At 35.2% G+C, this 20,676-nt stretch overlaps 1 protein-coding gene across 1 annotated transcript in view; it reads right to left on the reverse strand.

Moving 5' to 3' along the window:
- Positions 1 to 235: 235 nt before the first annotated feature.
- LOC128982549 (eukaryotic initiation factor 4A-III) overlaps positions 236 to 20,676 on the reverse strand; it is a 100,760-nt gene continuing 80,319 nt past the window's right edge. Inside the window, exons 7-9 of the mRNA XM_054401506.1 lie at positions 14,150 to 14,257; positions 4,490 to 4,617; positions 236 to 573 (exon numbers count right to left, since the gene is read on the reverse strand). Coding sequence (XP_054257481.1) covers positions 557 to 573; positions 4,490 to 4,617; positions 14,150 to 14,257 — 253 coding nt within the window. The 3' untranslated portion in view covers positions 236 to 556. The remainder of the gene's footprint in view (positions 574 to 4,489; positions 4,618 to 14,149; positions 14,258 to 20,676) is intronic.

Genomic DNA, 20,676 nt, shown 5'->3' on the forward strand with positions numbered 1-20,676 from the left:
AGAAACTGTATTCAATTACTGTTTTTGTCTTTTGATTTCAGACACATAATTGCTCAACACTCAAAATGAACCCACATTTAATTTTTTCCCACCTAAGATATCAGGCAATTGTGATACCAAATTTTCTGTGACACCAAAAAGTGTGACTACCACAAAAAAATGATCCAATCAGCTAATTACTTTATATAATTTTATAAATACGTACTGTTATGCACAAGGAAATAAATAAATGATCGACAGATAAAATATATTTTAATAGAACATTTCCACAGACAAACCAAGTTTTATTAGTAAAAATATTTTACAGTTTTGAAAAAAAGCAATATTTTTAAGTTTAATGAGCAAAGACAAACTTAGAGATTTTTCAAAAACCTAATTGGTCTTATAATTTGTACTAAACAATATTATGTAACTGTTACATATTATTTTCCTAATCATTACAGAGAGTAAAAAATTTATTGAAAAAAAAAAAACTACTGCTAAAAAATAACATATTTACAAGAACCTACTATACACACATTGTAAGATACATCATTAACTTCTTGAGGACTTCTCTTTAGATCAGATCAGCCACTGTAACAAGAAACCCCAAATCAATTATTAATAAACTTTAAAACAAAACTACATCAAATTCACTCAATTTTCATATCAGTCCACCACACAAAGCTTTTCACAGGTGGAATCATGACATTTACGGCTTTTCAGTGGTTAGATGGTTGAGGTAAATTAGAATAACAATAGGGGTGCACAAGTAACAAGAAAATGAAACCATAAATTGTTTATGATTGTGAATAGTAACGGGTATCCCAGTAAGACTGCCGGATTTCAGGAGCGTCTTAGCCTTATCTGTATTTCAATAGGAATTCCTAAATTATCAGCGATGTTAGCAGTATTAGGTCCCACTCGTAGTCATGAATCTACACGACGGATCAATACGTGGTCATAGTTAAGGTGCACTACAAGTTCGGGGAATGTTTCGCTGAAACTGTGCAGAAGCTTCGCGATATTTTCGGCCGGGACAATGTACTAAATGAGTGATCTGTCCAAAGATGGATTTCTAAGTTTGAAGAAAATAACTCAGTTTTGGACATTAAAAGACCAGTGCGCAGTCAGGCAGGTTGCCCCCTTGAAAATATTGAGGCTACGTATGTACATGATAGTGTAGAGGACAACGCAAGAACATCAATTCGTCGGCGTAGTCACAGAAAATATACTACTATTACCCAGAATGCTGACTGCTGGTTATAAGCGTTAAGTACTCGGAGAGAGCTTTGCCTGTTGCTCCATAGGCAGCGCCACCAGCATTGACAGGCAAGCGCTGTCAGTGCTGCCAACTGCACGCACCCTTATTTCCCTCTCTCTCCTAGCTAAGCTGGCATGGCTCATCTGCACTGTCTAGTGTAGCCAGCGCGCGCGTTACTTTCAAAACGGAATTGTAGTAGTATTCTCAATTGTCAATGTATATTTGTGTTTCGAAATAGGGTTTTTTTTAGTTGTTTAAGCTAATTGTTATCATGCCAAGGACAAAGTGTAGCTATAAGTCTTGTTCTTCAAGCCGGGAGGAAGGTGTCCGTATGTTCCGGTTCCCAAATTCACCATTAGCTGATATTTGGACGATTAATTGCGGTAAGTACTGAATATCATATATACATATTTATATATATATATTAATGTTTTCACGACACTTTTTTAAGAATTCAAAACTTAAATATTGTTTTGTATTGTGTATTGTGTTGTTCTATAAAGTTCGTACTAATAAGTAAACATTTCAAATAACATCGCAGCATTACGATTAGAAATTATTTGATTGCTCATAACTTCAAATGTATTATGGTGTATAAAACTGAAATTATCAGTAGAATTAGAGGTAATAATCTGGAACAAAAAAATAATTTGTCTTAAAGTGTTTCAGCGCGTTATGCGCCATTGCTTTGGTAATAATAAAAACTAACACTTTGAAATCAACTATAATTGTATTGATGTAGAAATTAACAAATAGGCTAATATTAGTGGGCTGTATAAATGAAACCGTTGTGAAAAAACTAATGTGGTTTTAACATAATGTGAATGAAGACAAATGAAATGTGTGGAGGGATCTACCTCTCACGTTCTATATGAAGCTATGCGAACTTAACAATGTGGTGCTCGTCGAAACAGAGACAAAAGACACCTCCCTTACCCAAGATTTGAGTTACAACATTCTAAGAACTGGCGAGGAAGGTTCTGTCCTTTCGTAGAAGGACGGTGATTTATTACTCTGTACCGCTGCTAAAAGCCGACAAGTGGCCCTAGCTGAAAGAACGTTAGACTCTACATTTTTAAATACTAAACTAAATGTGAAAACTAATTATCCTAAACAACATTCGGGTTATTGACATAATTTATTTATGTTTACAGGATTCTATACGAAAAAAAATCGTTGGTTTAGGAGGATGTCTCAAATAAAAGAAATAAAATGACCCAACTTAGATTTCTTAACACAGGTTATCAGTAAGGCAACAGTTTTTTTTTTTATTCTCAGTGCTTTAACAACTTTGTTGCAACATGTTGAAGCAGAACATTTAGCATGCATTAGAAGTTATCAGTTAAAACTGAGAGCAGAAATAATGAAGGTGAACCTTGACGGCGCAAATAGAGATATTTAAAATTAGTTTCCAAACAAGTTTTCAAACAACTCTAATATGTAACTAGAATTACTCTAATTAAAGCATAACGCTCTCCTCTGCGTTATGTTTCATACTATACGGCTCATTGAGCCGCACGCGTTCTCCAGTATACTGTAATAGGTTTTTTCTTAAAATAAAACAACAAGGCTGCTTTTGAAATGCTTGGACTGTAATTTGTTCTTTAATTCTTGAGACAGTTTATTAAATAATTTTTTGCCCATGTATGTTAGGTTTTTTTTTCTAGTAATGAAAAACGATGCCGCGGATACAGAAAGTTAGTTTTAAACCTAGTATAATACCTATGCTTAACGTTTTCACTACATAATTTTTCAAAATTTCCTTCTACCATCAAGTGTTTTAAAAATTGTTAAACTCGGAACAGTCATTACTCCTAATTCCAAAAAAAAAAGGCTTACATGATGTTCTCGATGGTGCAAATGTCATTATTCTTTTTAAAAACAATTCTGAATCTTAAAAATTAAATCAATGTTGGATGCAAAGCCCTAGAATTCAATTCCATATTGAAGAATTAAATAGAAGTATGCATAATATAACATGAAACGAGTTTTTAATTTAATTGTGTTTCTTTAACATATCATTTGATAACAAGCCGAATTCAGTCTACCAATTAAATTTTCAATGCTTTTGTTCCAATTTAAATTCGAATCTAAGCACAAAACGAGAAATTTTGCATCATCATCAGCTAAATTTTGGTCTATAAACTCTTTCGCCTGAGCAGTACAAAACTATACCAATTAGGTTTTATCTTGATTCATTTTTATACCATTAATGTTGAACCACTGTTCCAGTTTCCATAGGGCTTGTTTAACTTTGAGCAATAATTCTGAAATCATTTTTACATTTGAAAACTGCAGTTGTATCGTCGGCATATGAAATAAGCTTGTTAGAGACATTTTTAGGCAAGTCATTTATATACAAAATAAAGAGTAAAGGTCCAAGGATTGAGCCTAGTAGAGGAACACCAACTGTAATTTTTTCCCATTCTGATATTGATTTTTCATTATTTAAAAAAAATGTTGTTCTTTAAAATGGTTTGTTAAGTGTGAAGTCAACCATAAGACAGATTTTTTTTTCAAAAGTTATATTTAGCTTTTTGAAAATAATATCATGGTTGACAGAGTCAAATGCCTTGGATAGGTCACAAAAACACTCCCATTGTGCTCTGTGACCCATCCAAAGGCCATGAAACCTCACTAATGAAATCTGATAAAGCTTTCATTGTGCTTACACCCTTTCTAAAACCAATTTGTTCACTAGCCAAAATATTATTATCCTCAAGATAACTTGGGTTTTGTTTGGATGCTAGTTTTTCAAACACTTTTGAAAATGATGGTAGAAGCGAAACTGGTCGATAATTGTCCGGATTTTGTCTCTCGCCTTTCTTGAAGAGAGGTTTGAGCTCTGCATATTTTAAATGATTGTATTCTAATTATCAGGATAGTACTGCGGATAGTCATATGGTTCGGTCACCAGGTACTAGTAGTAATAAAACGCAAAACTATGTCAGGCAAAGATGGCAGGGTAACAGCTAGTATATATGAAATTGAATGTATCAAAAGAATCAAGTAAGTTGGGACATCAAAAGGATAAAGTAAATAAGTATTTTGTCTAGGTCTATATGGGAAATTCGCTAATATTTTCTAAATGGGAAATTCGCTAATATTCCCTACATGGAAAATTTGCTATAACCATGGGAAATGGATAACCAATCTTACATTTAAAATCATTTTTAAAGCTGAAAACTGGAATGTGTTTTGTTAGTCTGTTGACTATAAATCATGATAACATTAGTGTTTACTTACCATTCATAGGCATCTCATCTATCTGGGTTGAGTAATACTGTTCAATATCTCTCAAGATACGGATGTCATCATTTTTCACAAAGTTTATAGCTACACCTTTCCTGCCAAATCTTCCAGATCGACCAATCCTAGACAAAAAGATGAGAAAAAAAAATATAACTAAGATAACATTATATACAAATTTTGTAATTAGAAAAAAATCAGTTGAAAACATCCATGTGTCTAGAAACTACCAGACATTTAGTGGAAAGAACCACTTTTAAATAGGAGAATACTTGAAATAAAGTCTAGAGGTTTCCACTAAATATCAATGTTTTAATTTAACATATTTTTAAAAGTAATTAACAATTTATTGTTTAGTGCAAATAAAAATGATCCACTTTTGTTGGAAAAGCCTAAAAGAATGTCTCTTTGTTTATTTTTCTCTTCATAGCAACCAAAATTCAATCAAACTATTTAAAACATCTGTCAGCTGATAAATCTGTCAGCTCACTACAGGAGCCCTCTACGAAGACTGGAAGTCCATGGAGTTTCGGGAGGGTTCCGAAAAGTCACAAAAAAAAAAAAAAAAAATTAAAATTAAATAACAGCAAGGATAAACACAATTTTCATCAAACTGAAATTGGATTCATGAATCTCACTTTTCTTCCAGACTTTGTCGTATACGACTTTTGAAAATCCACATCTTTTGAAGTTTGAGATACAGTTGAGGGCTCAACATCATCATTCTGAAGGATATAGGCCGGTTTAACTCTGTCAAACTATCTTTAACATTAGAACCATTCACTTTTATTGTGATAGTTTTACTGTCTTTCTTGATCACTGGATGAGGTCCCGTGTATGGATGTTATAAAGATTTTCTCATACCATCCACTCTCAGAAAAACGTGTGAACATGTGTCCAAATCACGAAAAATGAAGCTTCGGTTAATACTGTGTCTCTTGATATTTGTTGGTTTTATTGATAAAATCTTGAGTCGTAATCGAGACACAAAATTAGTCGGACCCTCTAAGGGTGCCAGCTGGATTGTTGGCATAAAATACTCGCCAGGGAGGCGTAAAACCTCTCCAAAAACCATTTCAGCAGACGAGGTGTTCGGATCCACACGGAAAGCATTTCTTATTCCAAGAAGCACTGTGGGCAAGGATTCGACCCACGTGGAGGTGGAGTGGCACATGATGGCCGCCTTGAGTTGTCTGTGGAAACATTCCACCATGCCATTTGCACACGGGTGGTAACTTGTTGTCCTTAATCTTGAAAATCCACACAATTTTCCCAACTCAGCAAAGAGTGCAGATTCAAATTGTTTACCCTGGTCTGTTGTTATTCGCAAGGGAACACCATACCTTGATATCCAACAATTGAAAAGAGCTGACGAGACTTCTTCGGCAGAGATACCTTGCAAGGGGTGTGCTTCCGGCCATCTGGTGAACCTATCTACTACTGTGAGACAGTAACGAAGATTTCCAACTTGGGGTAATGGGCCAATGATATCCACATGAATATGTTCAAATCTACAATTTGGCAAAGGGAAATCGTTGATAGGTGTTTGAACATGACGAGTAATTTTTGAACGTTGACACTCTTGACAGGACAAGGTCCACTCTTTACAATCACAATTTATTGAAGGCTAAACATATCTTGAAGTTAACATTTTATTCATGGATTTTATCCCAGGGTGACTTAAGTTATGGAATGAATTAAACGCTTCTCTGCGTAAACATTTGGGGATATACAATCGTTCTCTACCGTTCTTTGTATCGCAGTAGACGAAAACATCAGAGCCAGGAACTGGAACTGGTTGAAGACAAAGTGAAGTACTGTTTTCGAGAATAGACTTAAGTTCCTCATGATTAGATTGAGAATCTGCCAAGAGATACAGATCAATTTTACTAAAGTCTTGTTGACAGAAATAGATTCTATCCTAGAAAAACTGTCTGCTACTATGTTTGAAGCACCAGTAACGTTACTATGTCAGTCGTGAACGTGAGATAAATGAAAGATGGTTAGTTTGAACAGGAGGTAGTTTGTCCTTCTTTTGTTGAAAAACTAAAGTGATGGGCTTGTGATCAATATAGACAGTACAGTTGTTAGCTTCTAATATATGTCTGAAATGTTTAACAGACGAATAGATGGCAAACAATTCCCTATAATAAGCGGGCCAACTGGCTTGCTTAGGTGTTAGTTTTTGGGAAAAGAAGGACAGAGGCTCCCATATTCCATCTTGATTCAATTGTTGTAGTACTGATCCTACTGCAGTATTCGATGCATCACAAAAAAGTGCTAATTTACCATTAGCGTTGGGGTGACAAAGTAATGTAGCTTCGGCTAAATGATCTTTACATTTACTGAATTTTTCAGTCAATACATCGGTCCAAGGGACTTTTTGATTCCCTTTTAATGACGAAAGGATAGTGTGGAGAGGGGCTTGAAATTCTGCAGCGTGAGGCTGCGGTAAAAGTTCAACATTCCCAAGAATTGCCTAAGACCTTTGGCAGTTTGTGGCAAAGGATATTTCTGAAGGGCGTCAATGCGATCACGCACAGGCCTGGTTCCGTCAGCGGTGACTTGATATGCCAAAAAAACTACTGAGTGAGTGTTAAATACGGATTTCTTCACATTTATAAGGACGCCATATTTGACTAACCTCTTGAACAGAATACGGAGGTGTTCTTCGTGCTCAACAGGGTCTTTTGAGAAAACAAGGATATGGTCAATGTATGGGAAACAAAAACTGAGTCCCTCTACGAAAAATGACTTCATCAATAAACCTTTGAAAAGTTTGACCAGCATTCCTCAATCCGAAAGACATGAAGGGGAATTCAAAGAGACCGAATGGGGTCGTTATTGCGGTCTTTGGCACGTCTCCTTTATTAACTGGGATTTGCGTATATGCCTTTACAGGATCTATCACAGTGAAAACTTTGCTACTGTGCAAACAATTTGAGAAATCATGGATATGTCGAACAGGGTAAGAATCTGGAATAGTGCGGGCATTCAATGCTCGGTAATCGCCACATGGTCGCCGCTCATCATTCTTTTTAGGTACCATATGAAGTGGTGATGACCATGGGCTTTTGGATCGACACTTAGTTCCATTTGCTACCATGGATTCAAACTCTAATTTGGCAATTTTATATTTATCCGGAGCTAACCTTCTTGGTCTTAATTAGAGGTGGGCCGATACCGATACTCAATACCAAAATACTCTCAATATCGTCGATACTCGATACTTGCCTGTTTTGGGTTCGATACCGATACTGACACTGAACTACTGAATGCTACGAATCGGTGCGGATTAAGTCAGTTCAGAGCGGGTAAATTGCCATTGCCGTTATAAATCCTTGCTGTTTGCCTACTTAGTTAAATATATTCGCAACTCGAGTCGAGTAGTAGAGGTTAAGCCGATTTCGTTAATGTTTGACAAGTAAATAACAAGAAAGGAAAATGTTTGAGTTTCATTTAATCCCTTAACAACCCCTTTCAATATTGACATACTAGGCCTAATAATAATCGGCAAACTAGACATCGCTTGCGTCATCCATTTCACTGACAGGGACAGCTGACACTGGGTGATAGCGATAGGTAGTGGTGTGCAGCGAGTGCGATGCATTGAAATTTCAATTCGATACATCGAATCCCGATTCGATCCAGCATGCATCGATTTGGTCACGATGCAGTTCTACAAAGGGATGTGTCGATTGTCGTCATCGATACCGCCATCCATTGGTTACCACTTGGACATTGGTATCGGTACCAAGACTCGATTGTCAAAAGTCTATTCCGATGATACCGACACCCGACAGGGATAAATATTTTATTTTAACATTTATTTACTTTATAGCTACAGTATTAGTTTTGTAATCACGGTTAACAATTTTCATAGCAAACTTAGAAACTATCTAGTTCAAAACCATCGACCAGTCATCAGCTGTCCTGTGATACATACCAGCAACCGGAGCAGCCAGTCGAAGAAGAAATAAAAGTGACACTATTTGAAGACAGTGTTATATGTTACATATCTGGTTGGATTGGGAAAAACTGTATAGACAAATTTGCCTGTGACACATGCAAAACAAATCTACTAAAAGAAAACTCTACCGTTTTTATACCGCGTGAACACCTTCTCCTGATGAAAACCTTCACTACGCACACCGGTGAATTAGCGAAGCTGTGCAAGCCATCCGATTTTCTCCACAAAGTTCTTAAATTTCAAGTAATTTGCTTTGCTAATCTTCTTCCAAAGGTAATTGCAAACACCGAAGTTACCAAGACATTGGTGGAGCAAATTTCATTACATACCGAGAAGATATATCCTCAGTGGTTGGTGCAGTGTAAAGAACATAAGTTGTACATGTTAAAACTCTTAGTGAGGTGCAAACTGTTCAACAGTGTAAAGTGGAAGTCAAACAAGATCAGGGACTCAGCATTGTTGAAAATAAGGGTAAAAAGAGTTTCACAGGACGACCACGTAAAACTAAACAAAAAGGTAAAAAAACTGTCTCATGTGTAACAGGCTACAAGAGGGAAAACAAATGCAAGGGTGTCCTCTAGATGTATTTAGTCTACTAGATTTTTTTTTCATTTCGATTTACTGAGATATGTACATATATTTTAATAAACTAATTAAATAGACAGGACTGTTGCACCCTAATTAAACAGCCAGTGTGTAAAATGATTGGAATTTTTTTCCATTTAAAATATTAATGAAATCTGGTAACGCATTATATTATTCGTAGTTGGATTCGTAAAATAACAAGGACTCTTGAAATTTTTAAAACTTACACAATTGTTTTTATGCAACGCACGTATTTAAAAAATTTTAAATCATTAAGCCTATATCCCGCAGGGATATCATTGCCACGCGGTTTGAAAATATTAATTCCGAGAAAAAAGTGTTGTAAATTTACTTTACCGGCTAACACAGACCGCCATTGAAAATTTCACGTTCGAAACCAAATCAAATCAACCGCGTTTTGGTAAGCTCGCCTAATTACGCTTTATCCCTACCTGTCCCAGTGTATATATCAGTGTCGGACGTCCAAATTTGTAAGTAATTTATGTTGTTTATGGTTATAGTTGTAATTTTTCAGTGAATCGCACATGTGTAAAATTTTCATGTTACATTTTGTTAATTCTTGTTATACAAGCACACTAGCTGTACCCGCGGGCTTTGCCCCGTTTAACTTCATATGTGAGCTCGTTCTCTTGGCTCAATCACGTCCTGGTTGAAGTTTGTTCGCTACGCTCACTCACCTTTGGGTTGGAGCTTGTTCGCTGCGCTCACACGTCCTGGTTGAAGTTCATTCGCTACGCTCACTCACCTTTACGGTTGGAGCTCGTTCGCTGCGCTCACTTGCCTTCAGGTTAGCTCGTTCGCTACGCTAACTCGCCTCCGGGTTGAAGTTCGTTCGCTGCGCTCACTCACCTTTTGGTTGCAAATTAGCTGTTGTCATAGATTTAAAAAAAATAATAGTGCTGCACTCTGTTGGTAATCCTAGTAACTTTAATGCTATTGAACATCACAGAACAGAACCAACTTGTTTAATTGAAACAGCTGTTATGATTCATTAATTCCATTTAAATATGAGTACTCATTAGGTTAACATGGGAAACTCCAGAGCCACTGGGGCGGAGCCCGAGAGTCCGATCAGAATAAAAACCACTCAGTTTTCCTATTTAATGCCTAAAGAATCAGTGTACCAAATTTCAGCCTCCTAGGTAAGTGGGAAGTGGGAGAATTAGTGATGAGTGTGTCAGTCAGTCAGTGAGGGCTTTGCCTTTTATATATATAGATGTCTCTAGATCTAAGTTTCGCAGGGGATTTTTATATCCGTTTTTAGTAAATCAATCAGTATTATATAGTAGACTGTAGTAATCTTATGCTTTTATATTAAATTAAATGAACATATTTTTGTAGGAAAGTAACTTGCAAAGAATTCTATCGCAACACAATTATTTGTAGAATCACTGTTGAATTTTGTTGTTAAATTTTAGTAAATATTTATTAAGAGTGCAACAGCCATTGTTTTGATTTGGGGAAAATAAATTAAACAATATTGAAAGTTGAGGTAGGCTGCAGGTTCGACTAGACACGGAAGTGTTAATTGGGATAGTGTGTGTGTTTCATAATAGATGAACCGCCATAGTACTCTTTAGCTATAAAATAATAAGCAGTCTTTCATCACATTTTACTGCGTTCAAACAGAAATACTGTTTAACCAGGTTGGACTACGAGACACGATCTTCACTTTTTAAGTCGTTGGCCAACGAAGGATTTGCGAGTACTGGTCATCTCAAATTAAAGTAAAATATCACACCTCAGTTGGCACATTCGGAGTTGGTTTGTAACCGCGCCATGTACTTCTCTTTCAAGGGGTTCATTCACAATTTTTGATTTAAAATATCTATGATTGTTGCACTCGGAATCTGAGATCTGACGTATATTACATTGTTATTAGAGTCGAAAACACTATAAACCAATCTTTAAGAATCCATTAAATCGTTTGTTGTTATCTTTAGTTTTTGTACAATAAATCGAATTGTTATACATTTTATAGTTTTCAATAACCTTGGTATTTCACTCTTAGCAGTACAATTCATTTAAAAGAGGTTTGGTAAAATACAGTAAATAAAAGGCCACTACAGAAGATTCACATTGAAGTGCAACACTAAATTTAGTGTAGTAGTGAGCAAAGTAAACTCAGTGTACTTTTAAGATTTATTTTCAGCTTTGGAAGAACTTCAAGCAGTATCAGGGACGTCCCCTAAGGATCTCTGGGAATAATTTGGGAACTCTTTTGAAGTTCTTCCAAAGTTGAAAATAAATCTTAAAAGTACACTGAGATTGGTTTATAGTGTTTTTGACTCTAATAACAATGTAATATACGTCAGATCTCAGATTCCGAGTGCAACAATCATAGATATTTTTAATCAAAAATTGTGAATGAACCCCTTGAAAGAGACGAGACCAAGATAGCAGGCTTTTTGGCAGAATTTAATGGCTTTTACAGCCAGAGAAATTAACTTCTGTTATAAAGGCGGTTTGCAGGACCGCCATTACGAAAGCCCCTAACCCCCTACCCTACCGCATACCCATTCGTAACTTGAGTCAGGAACGGTCTACAACATTTTTAGAACAGTAAAAGAGTTTTAAGCCCCTTAGGTATTTTTTTTTCAAAATTATTTATGCAAAAATGTTTGCTAGACAAAAGCTGACACTTCATTTAATATCCTTATACTTGTGTTATATATTAAACATAACAGATAAAAACAACAATCCATTGGTGCAGGTGTTTATTTTTTTTATAAAAACTATCTGGGACAGGGATTTACTCGGAGAAATAGTTATATAATAAAATATCATAATGGCTATATTTTAAATATGTTTTATATTTAAATAAAAAATATGAATTGAGTCTCAATATTGGTAGTGTCTTGAATTATTCTGCGTACAAAGGATACTCCCTCCAATTCACCCCCACCACAACCACAACAGAAATCACTTTCCTGCACGTAAATTTAAAGCTACAAGATGGTCTCATTGAAACAGGAATACATATCTAGGTCTATTAGTTAGTAGTTTCTGATTGTGCAAGATGAATTTGATTTTAAACCAGTTTTGCCGGATATCCTCTTTTAGTAAGGAAGTTATTCATTTTGTCGTTGAATTTTTTAAGTTCTATGTCAGAGGAGCAAATTCTTTTGGCTCTTATGGCTTGACTCTACAGAATTAAACACTTAGTGTTGGTTGGATGGCAGCTACTGAAATGAAGGTATTGGAGGTGGTTGGTCAACTTGGTATGTATTCCTGTTTTAATGACACCATCTTGTAGCTTTAAATTTATGTGCAGGAAAGTGATTTCTGTTGTGGATGTGGTGTGGGTGAATTGGAGGGAACTGAAATTGGAGAGTCGTCTATAAATTTAATGAGAACCTCCTCTAATTCCGTCCATATCATGAAGATATCGTCAATGAAACAAAACCAGCAGGTAGGTTGGGTTTTTGAGTTTTTAGAGCCTATCACCATGGCCTCTAATCCTTAAACACAATCCTAAAAAAAGGTTTTAAAATCCTCAAAGCATTCCCACACACCAAATACTTCTTTAAAAACCTCCCACAACTACATTCCGACAACCAGCCAATTGACAAACAAAAATGTTAGTTCACCCTTGACTACCAAATCCTAAAAAAGACCAAGATAAAGCTGCTGAAGGCTCATTTCCTTGTGACACTTCAAGATGCAAAACCTGCAACATAAATAGACCCAGCACAATATTCGCCAGCACGTCAACAGGAGAAACTTTGAAAATAAGAGGACAAAATAATACCTGCTTCACAAAAATTAATGTCTATCAACTTCAGTGCAACCAATGTCCATATTGGATTTTCCACCACCACCAGCTTCAGAACAAGAACTAACAATCATAGGACAGACATCAAAACAACCATCCAAACCAGTGCCTATTCATGTTGCCAGCTACAATATACAAGATTTAAACATCTTTTATAGTAAAAAATAATAAGATCCTTCCCTCCCACCCATCACAACTAAGGAGATGGGAACTTTCATACCAATGGTTTACCAAATCCAGGGAGCCCCCAAACATCAATCTCAGATAACAATATCTGTTCCCCTTTCCATACCTAAAGAAGGCTTGGACTCTTGTGTAAATATTAATTTATAAATTCATATTGTGTTAGCAGCACTGCTTCCTTTACAAGTGAAAGACTTCCAGAACCTAATGTGACTCTCAATGTTCAGAAAGGGGCCAGTGGCCTCAAAATATTCTGTGTTTCCTTTGTGTTTTCTTTTGTGTTAGGTACTTTAGTGAAGTCTAACATATGCCTACAATTTATAAGGTAAGCCTCCTTATCCTGTCCTTTGTTTTCTTAATTCTCAAAACAAGCCAATGTTTTTAAACTGTAAGTCAATGTTTTTGAAACTGCAGTGACTTATTTTTGGAAGGGCAGTAGGATGTAAACAAACCATAAATCACTGTCTCCAGCCAGGCACAGGCCCACTCAAGGTCATAGACCCTCCCCTTTTATAACTTCCATTTGTAATACAATGTTCAGATTGCAGACATAATTGTGTTACAGATGGTTATTAAAATGAAAGTAGAGTCAAAAAAATATATTTCTCTATTCATAAACAGAACACTGTTACAGATTATTTTCAAAGAAATTAATTCACGGCACGGTACCTGTAGTTTCTTATGTCATTGTGTTCAAATATGTTGGTTATTCATTGTGATTCCTGACAAATACAACATTCAGTTATGTTTTCCTACAGTCACCCAACAAAGTGGGCTTCCTTGCACAGATTTGGCGCACAGTTTTTACTTTGGCACACCTTTTGGATTTAACCTAACCTAAAAAACGTCTTGTACAGTGTTTGGAAGACTAATTATTTGTCTAATTTACAGTAACTGTAGGAAAAATATAATGTGTAACACGAGTGCAAACTACAAATAACTATTGAATGTGACATAAATATGTGAATTACCATAATTTAATACTTTCTTGTATTTACCCTTTTGTATTCAATAGTATTTTGCGGATTAATCACAATTTTACGTATTTGGAAAGCCTCAACTCTACTTGAATCGAGAATCGAGTACATGTTCTCATATTGCCACAAAGGAATGACCCACTCACCTATGAATGTACAGTTCTCTGTTGTTTGGTAGGTCATAGTTTATGACCAAGGAGACAGTCTGTACATCAATGCCACGAGCCCATACATCTGTGGAGATCAGCACTCGGCTGCAAGACAAACAACTCTATTATGCCTCAGTCAAAACAAACAACTTAACAACTTATGAAATCGAATTTGCCAAAACAAAAGCAATTTGGATGGAATTATATCTATTATTTTTATAAGGTATGTTGGTTTAGTTTACAGTAGAACGTCAATAACCCAGATTAATTGGGACCGGACCTCATTAAGATTGACAAATTATCTGGATTATCGAAACTGCCTTAAAAAAGGGCCCAACTTAAAAAAGGGCACTAACTTAGTTGGGTAAAAAACTTTTTTAAATTGCGTATTTTCTATTATAAGTACAGTAAAAAACAGATAAATTTAAAACATTTTAAATATTTGAGCACAGTAGTAGAACCTTGATAAACCAGGAGGCGGATCAAACATGGTCAATAGATGTATAAAATAACGTTGCATAACCTCATTATGTATGAAAAAATACTTTAGTGGAAAGAACCACTTTTAAAAAGGAGAATACTTGAAATAAAGTCTAGGTTTCCACTAAATATCATTGTTTTAATTTAACATATTTTTAAAAGTAATTAACAATTAATTGTTTAGTGCAAATAAAAATTATCCACTTTTGTTGGAAAAGCTTTTGTTTATTTTTCTCTTCATAGCAACCAAAATTCAATAAAACTATTTAAAACATCTGTCAGCTGATAGTGATAAATCTGTCAGCTCACTACAGGAGCCCCCTACGAAGACTGGAAGTCCATGGAGTTTCAGGAGGGTTCCGAAAAGTCACAAAAAAAATTTAAAAAAATAACAGCAAGGATAAACACAATTTTCATCAAACTGAAATTGGATTATTGAATCTCACTTTTCTTCCAGACTTTGTCGTATACGACTTTTGAAAATCCACATCTTTTGAAGTTTGAGATACAGTTGAGGGCTTAACATCATCATTCTGAAGGATATAGGCCGGTTTAACTCTGTCAAGACTAACTTTAACATTAGAACCATTTACTTTTATTGTGATAGTTTTACTGTCTTTCTTGATCACTGGATGAGGTCTGGTGTATGGATGTTGTAAAGATTTTCTCATAGCATCCACTCTCAGAAAAACGTGCGAACATGTGTCCAAATCACGAAAAATGAAGCTTCAGTTAATACCGTGTCTCTTGATATTTGTTGGTTTTATTGATGAAATCTTGAGTCCTAATCGAGACACAAAATTAGTCGGATCCTCTAAGGGTGCCAGCTGGATTGTTGGCATAAAATACTCGCCAGGGAGGCGTAAAACCTCTCCAAAAACCATTTCAGCAGACAAGGTGTTCAGATCCACACGGAAAGCATTTCTTATTCCAAGAAGCAGTGTGGGTTTAAGGATTCGACCCACGTGGAGGCGGAGTGGCACATGATGGCCGACTTGAGTTGTCTGTGGAAACGTTCCACCATGCCATTCGCGCACGGGTGGTAACTTGTTGTTCTTAATCTTGAAAATCCACACAATTTTCCCAACTCAACAAAGAGTGCAGATTAAAATTGTTTACCCTGGTCTGTTGTTATTCGCAAGGGAACACCATACCTTAATATCCAACAATTGAAAAGAGCTGACGAGACTTCTTCGGCAGAGATACCTTGCAAGGGGTGTGCTTCCGGCCATCTGGTGAACCTATCTACTACTGTGAGACAGTAACGAAGATTTCCAACTTGGGGTAATGGGCCAATGATATCCACATGAATATGTTCAAATCTACAATTTGGCAAAGGGAAATCGTTGATAGGTGTTTGAACATGACGAGTAATTTTTGAACGTTGACACTCTTGACAGGACAAGGTTCACTGATAACAATCACGATTTATGGAAGGCCAAACATATCTTGAAGTTAACATTTTATTCATGGATTTTATCCCAGGGTGACTTAAGTTATGGATTGAATTAAACGCTTCTCTGCGTAAACATTTGGGGATATACAATCGTTCTCTACCGTTCTTTGTACCGCAGTAGACGAAAACATCAGAGCCAGGAACTGGAACTGGTTGAAGACAAAGTGAAGTACTGTTTTCGAGAATAAGTTCCTCATCATTATATTGAGAATCTGCCAAGAGATGCAGATCAATTTTACTAGTCTTGTTGGCAGAAATAGATTCTATCCTAGAAAAACTGTCTGCTACTATGTTTGAAGCACTAGAAACATGTTGAATGTCAGTCGTGAACTATGTGATGTATGTGTCTAAATAAGTCTTTTCAACTCGGGTGTCACGTCTGCACCCATTGCAGTTTCCGGTTATGACGTCATCAAAATGGGGGAAAGGGCTAAATTAAAAATAACTATATTTTACATACCATGTATCGGATCGGAATGAACTTTTTTTGTTTGAAAGATAAGTTTACATACTATCTTTCATACATTTACACTTTTGTTGTATGTTTAGTGCATTTTTCGTAATTTTGGAAAAACCTATATTTTTAAATATTTTTGTGTTATTTTTGTTGATTACGTTTTATTGATACAACATATCAGAAATAACTTAAAGAGAAGGTTGTAGCACGTTAAAAGGGCTTTACAAAAATACCAAATTCGATATGCTTTACTCAAAGGGTCACATCAAGAAACTAGAAAAGTCTTACAAAACAACCTAATTTGGCGCAAAAACTCATATAAATCCGACATCGATGGCTGTGTACGAGCCATATATATAGACAGTTTTACCATTCAATGTTGATGTATGTGTCTATAGAATTGTTTTTAACTCGGGTGTCACGTCTGGACCCACTGCAGTTTCCGGTTATGATGTCTTTAAAATTGCTACATGTTACGATTTCACCAACTATTTTACTTAAAATAAGACCATTACCCCCTTTTATGCAAATAAAAGCACAACAAATCAATGTAATTAGTCCATAGGAATGTTCCCACTATATAAATACCCCGGGTGTAGCAATCCTGTTGACTAAGCGAATTTCCATTTGCCTGGGTTGATTTTCTAATTAATCTATTAAATTAACATTGTTTGAGAGTACCTAGGTTTGCTGCTAAATGGAAACTATAATAAAGTGGATTTTTTTATTGAAATATTAATGGCTTAGTAATTGGATAAATAAATTTGCCAAGTTTGATCAAAATATATCCATAAACAAGCCAACAAACACACAACACAACACAACATTTACAATATTGTCAATTAAAATAACATTGGAATTTTAAATGAAAAATGTTTTTATTTTCTCCTTAACCAATAACGCTCAAAAACACTTTTACATACAACATTATTTGTTTTTTCAAGGTCTTTCAAAAGGTTCGGAGAAAAATTGATAAATTTTGTGTTATAAGGGTAAAAAAAAGAGAAAATCCCATTTTAGTCCCATAAAACTCTGTTCCTATGGTCCGATCATGTTGGATCACAAAACTATTCAAATTAATCCCGCCTTAGCAAAAGCTTACCTAGTAGCAAGCAATACCACTATTGGCCAATTAAGTTAAGTTGTAACTTATTTAATTGGTATGTTACCTAAGTATCAGACGGGTAAAAAAAAACAATCAGGACAGTTATAAATTTTTCCTACAGTTACCTAACAATGTACATGTTCTCTCACTGATTTGATTAATTACAATTAATTGACTACAATTAAATGATTGGATTGGAACCATTCTTGTGCAACTTGTAAAGCCTGACTCTCATTTTTTTTAAGTTCCTTTAAATCTTTATGGCTGTTTAGGAGTGTTGTATCATCTGCATAAAGAACAGAGGTACAAGGAATATTGAAAGAGAAATCATTAACTGCAATGATAAATAGTAGTGGCCCAAGCACTGACCCCTGGGGTACACCATTTTCAATTTTCTTAAAGCTAGATTTGTCTTTGCCCTGGATTACCATTTGCTCTCTGTCACTTAAATAAGAAGCTAACAAATTCAACTCTTGATCCCTTATACCATAGCTGTACAGTTTCTTAATAAGAAGCTATGTTGCATACAGTCAAAAGCTTTTGTTAAATCAATTAGTAATGCGGACGAAAGAAGTTTATTATTACGGTCCAACTATGTTTATTATTTATGTTAATGATTTATCAGCATCACTTAGCAATGCTTGTGTGTCACCTTATATGTATGCAGATGATGTAGCTATTCAAATTAATTGTTCTAGTCATAGTTTAGCCAATCAATTGTTGTGTCATTTTAACTTAATAATAGAAGACTGGGTAGCAGCTAATTGCTTATGTCTTAACAAAGAAAAAACAAAAGTAATCAAATTTGATCACAATAATTATGATTTTAGTGAAGACGTTAAGTTTTTAGGTTTGTCTTTACAACCAAATATTAAATGGAACACCCACATCTCAAATGTATGTAAAAAAGTTTCTAGAAGCACTTTGTGATCAGAAGACTTAGTAATATAGTAAGCTTAGATATTTTGTTAGCAGTTTATTTCTCTCTAATTCAAAGTCACTTGATGTATGGTATTGTGATTTGGGGCTGTGATAATAATATTAAGAAATTGTTAGTGTTACAAAAAAGAGCTTTGAGAGTAATGTGTAAAGTAAGGAGAAGAACCCACTGTAAGCCACTTTTTAGAAAACTAGGAGTGTTAACTGTACCTGCATTGTATGTGTTAAATTTATTGGAATATATTAAGTCTAACATAAATGAGTTTCCTACCAATAGTTTAGTTCATAGTCATTGTACTAGACAAAATAGTTTTTTGAGAGTCATTCAGTGCAATTATCAAGCTACTATTAATTCACCTTTTGAAACAGGTAAAAGAATCTTTAACTCTCTTCCTCAAAATATTAAGTTGTTAGATGATAAGAAATTTAAACAGGGTGTCTACTACATTCTGGATAAAAAATTCATGGACAATTCCCGTACATTTAAGGACACTTTGCCGTAACCTTTGTCGGTGTCATTAGGCCTACCGAATAATTTTCCTGATTTGTCAAACTGTATTAATCTTGTTATTCACTGTAGTTGTACCAGAGAGAAAAGTAAATAATAATAGATAAGAGTTAAAAATAACAAAATAGAAATTTATTGAAAGTAAACAAACATAGGCCTACTATTTAGGTAAAGCTTTTACAGTAGAGCCCCTCTTAACCGACCCTAATGGGACCGAACCTAGGTCGGATAACTCAAAAGGTCGGATAAAACGGACAATCCCTAAAATCATAACAACTTAAGTACTGTAATTTATTAATTGATGCTTTCCAAATCCATCGTAATACAGTACAGAACCTTTTGTCAAAATTAAAGATACAAGCAACCACTTTGTTACAAGACAGGACGTTTATTTATAGCCTCTCACTGGAGGCTCGAGGCACCAAAACTATCTTGACCTTGGAGTAGTTACCCTTCCCTGCCCTTCCTACAAGTTGCGTTGTTTGTTTACTCCAGTGATAAGATAATCAGTTCTCAAAATCGTAACACACTTTATGATGTTATAAATTTGCCGCACAGATAACAATCAGATCAGATGCTTGAGCTACGAACGATGATGACAAACTGACAATAGGCTGTGCTATATTTTTTGTGATCAACACAAAATAACTTATTCTTAGTCATATCCTGTGGAGATAAGCGTATGGTTCAGTTCTCATCGCCCAGCGTGGGAGCGGAAATGCCGAGATTCCTAGAAAGCGGCAGTTAAACCGAGCTGCTCTCAAAGAAAGGTCGATTAAAACAAACTGTATTATTTTACGATCGAAGGCGGATAATCCGATTATCGGTTAATACGAGGTCGGTTAAGAGGGGGTCTACTGTATAGTGTAACAGAGAAACGCAATCATTGTCTCCTGCGATAGCGACAAATATCTCCATCAGTCACATAAACTTCATAACATAGCTTATCCGATCCAGGCCGATTAATTTGGCATGATTCGCCCTGGCACAACGTTAGGTTCTCGACTACTTTTGAAAAAAAAATCTTTAATGCATATTGTTACTCAATTCTTCAAGGTTTGGTTAGCGGCTATTAATAAGCAATGAGCACAGAGTAAGATTATTGTATTTTCATTTGCAAAGTTAATATCGACACATAGCAATCATTAGTTGTTTATCTTAGGCTCAATTACATTTTCTTAATATATTTTACAGCTCTTTCAAGAATCAAAATACCCAGGCCTAGACCTAATTATTTAGGAGGGCCTATATAAACTGAGTAACAAACAATGAGGTTATAATAGCAGCAAAGTCACTATCATCATTCTAGTTCATAAGATTTTGATTGCTTAAAGCATACAACTCAATAAATAAATATATGGGAAACAAAAAACATTGAAACCTGAATAGCCAACAATATAAGTCAAAGATACAGAAAATGCAATGACATAATTTGAAACCAAGCAGGCCTACATAGTGATAAAACATTAATGCAAACAACAATGCTTGTGGTTTTGTCAATTGAAAGATAAAATGTCCATAAAAAAGGGGTTAACTTACAAAATAAGACTGTAGATTATTTACATGTTTAATATGAAAC

The sequence above is a fragment of the Macrosteles quadrilineatus genome, unplaced genomic scaffold (assembly GCF_028750875.1).
Source record: "Macrosteles quadrilineatus isolate MER2022 unplaced genomic scaffold, UCM_ALF_1.0 Scaffold_1__1_contigs__length_201487025, whole genome shotgun sequence".
In the NCBI taxonomy this organism is placed as follows: Eukaryota; Metazoa; Arthropoda; class Insecta; order Hemiptera; family Cicadellidae; genus Macrosteles; species Macrosteles quadrilineatus.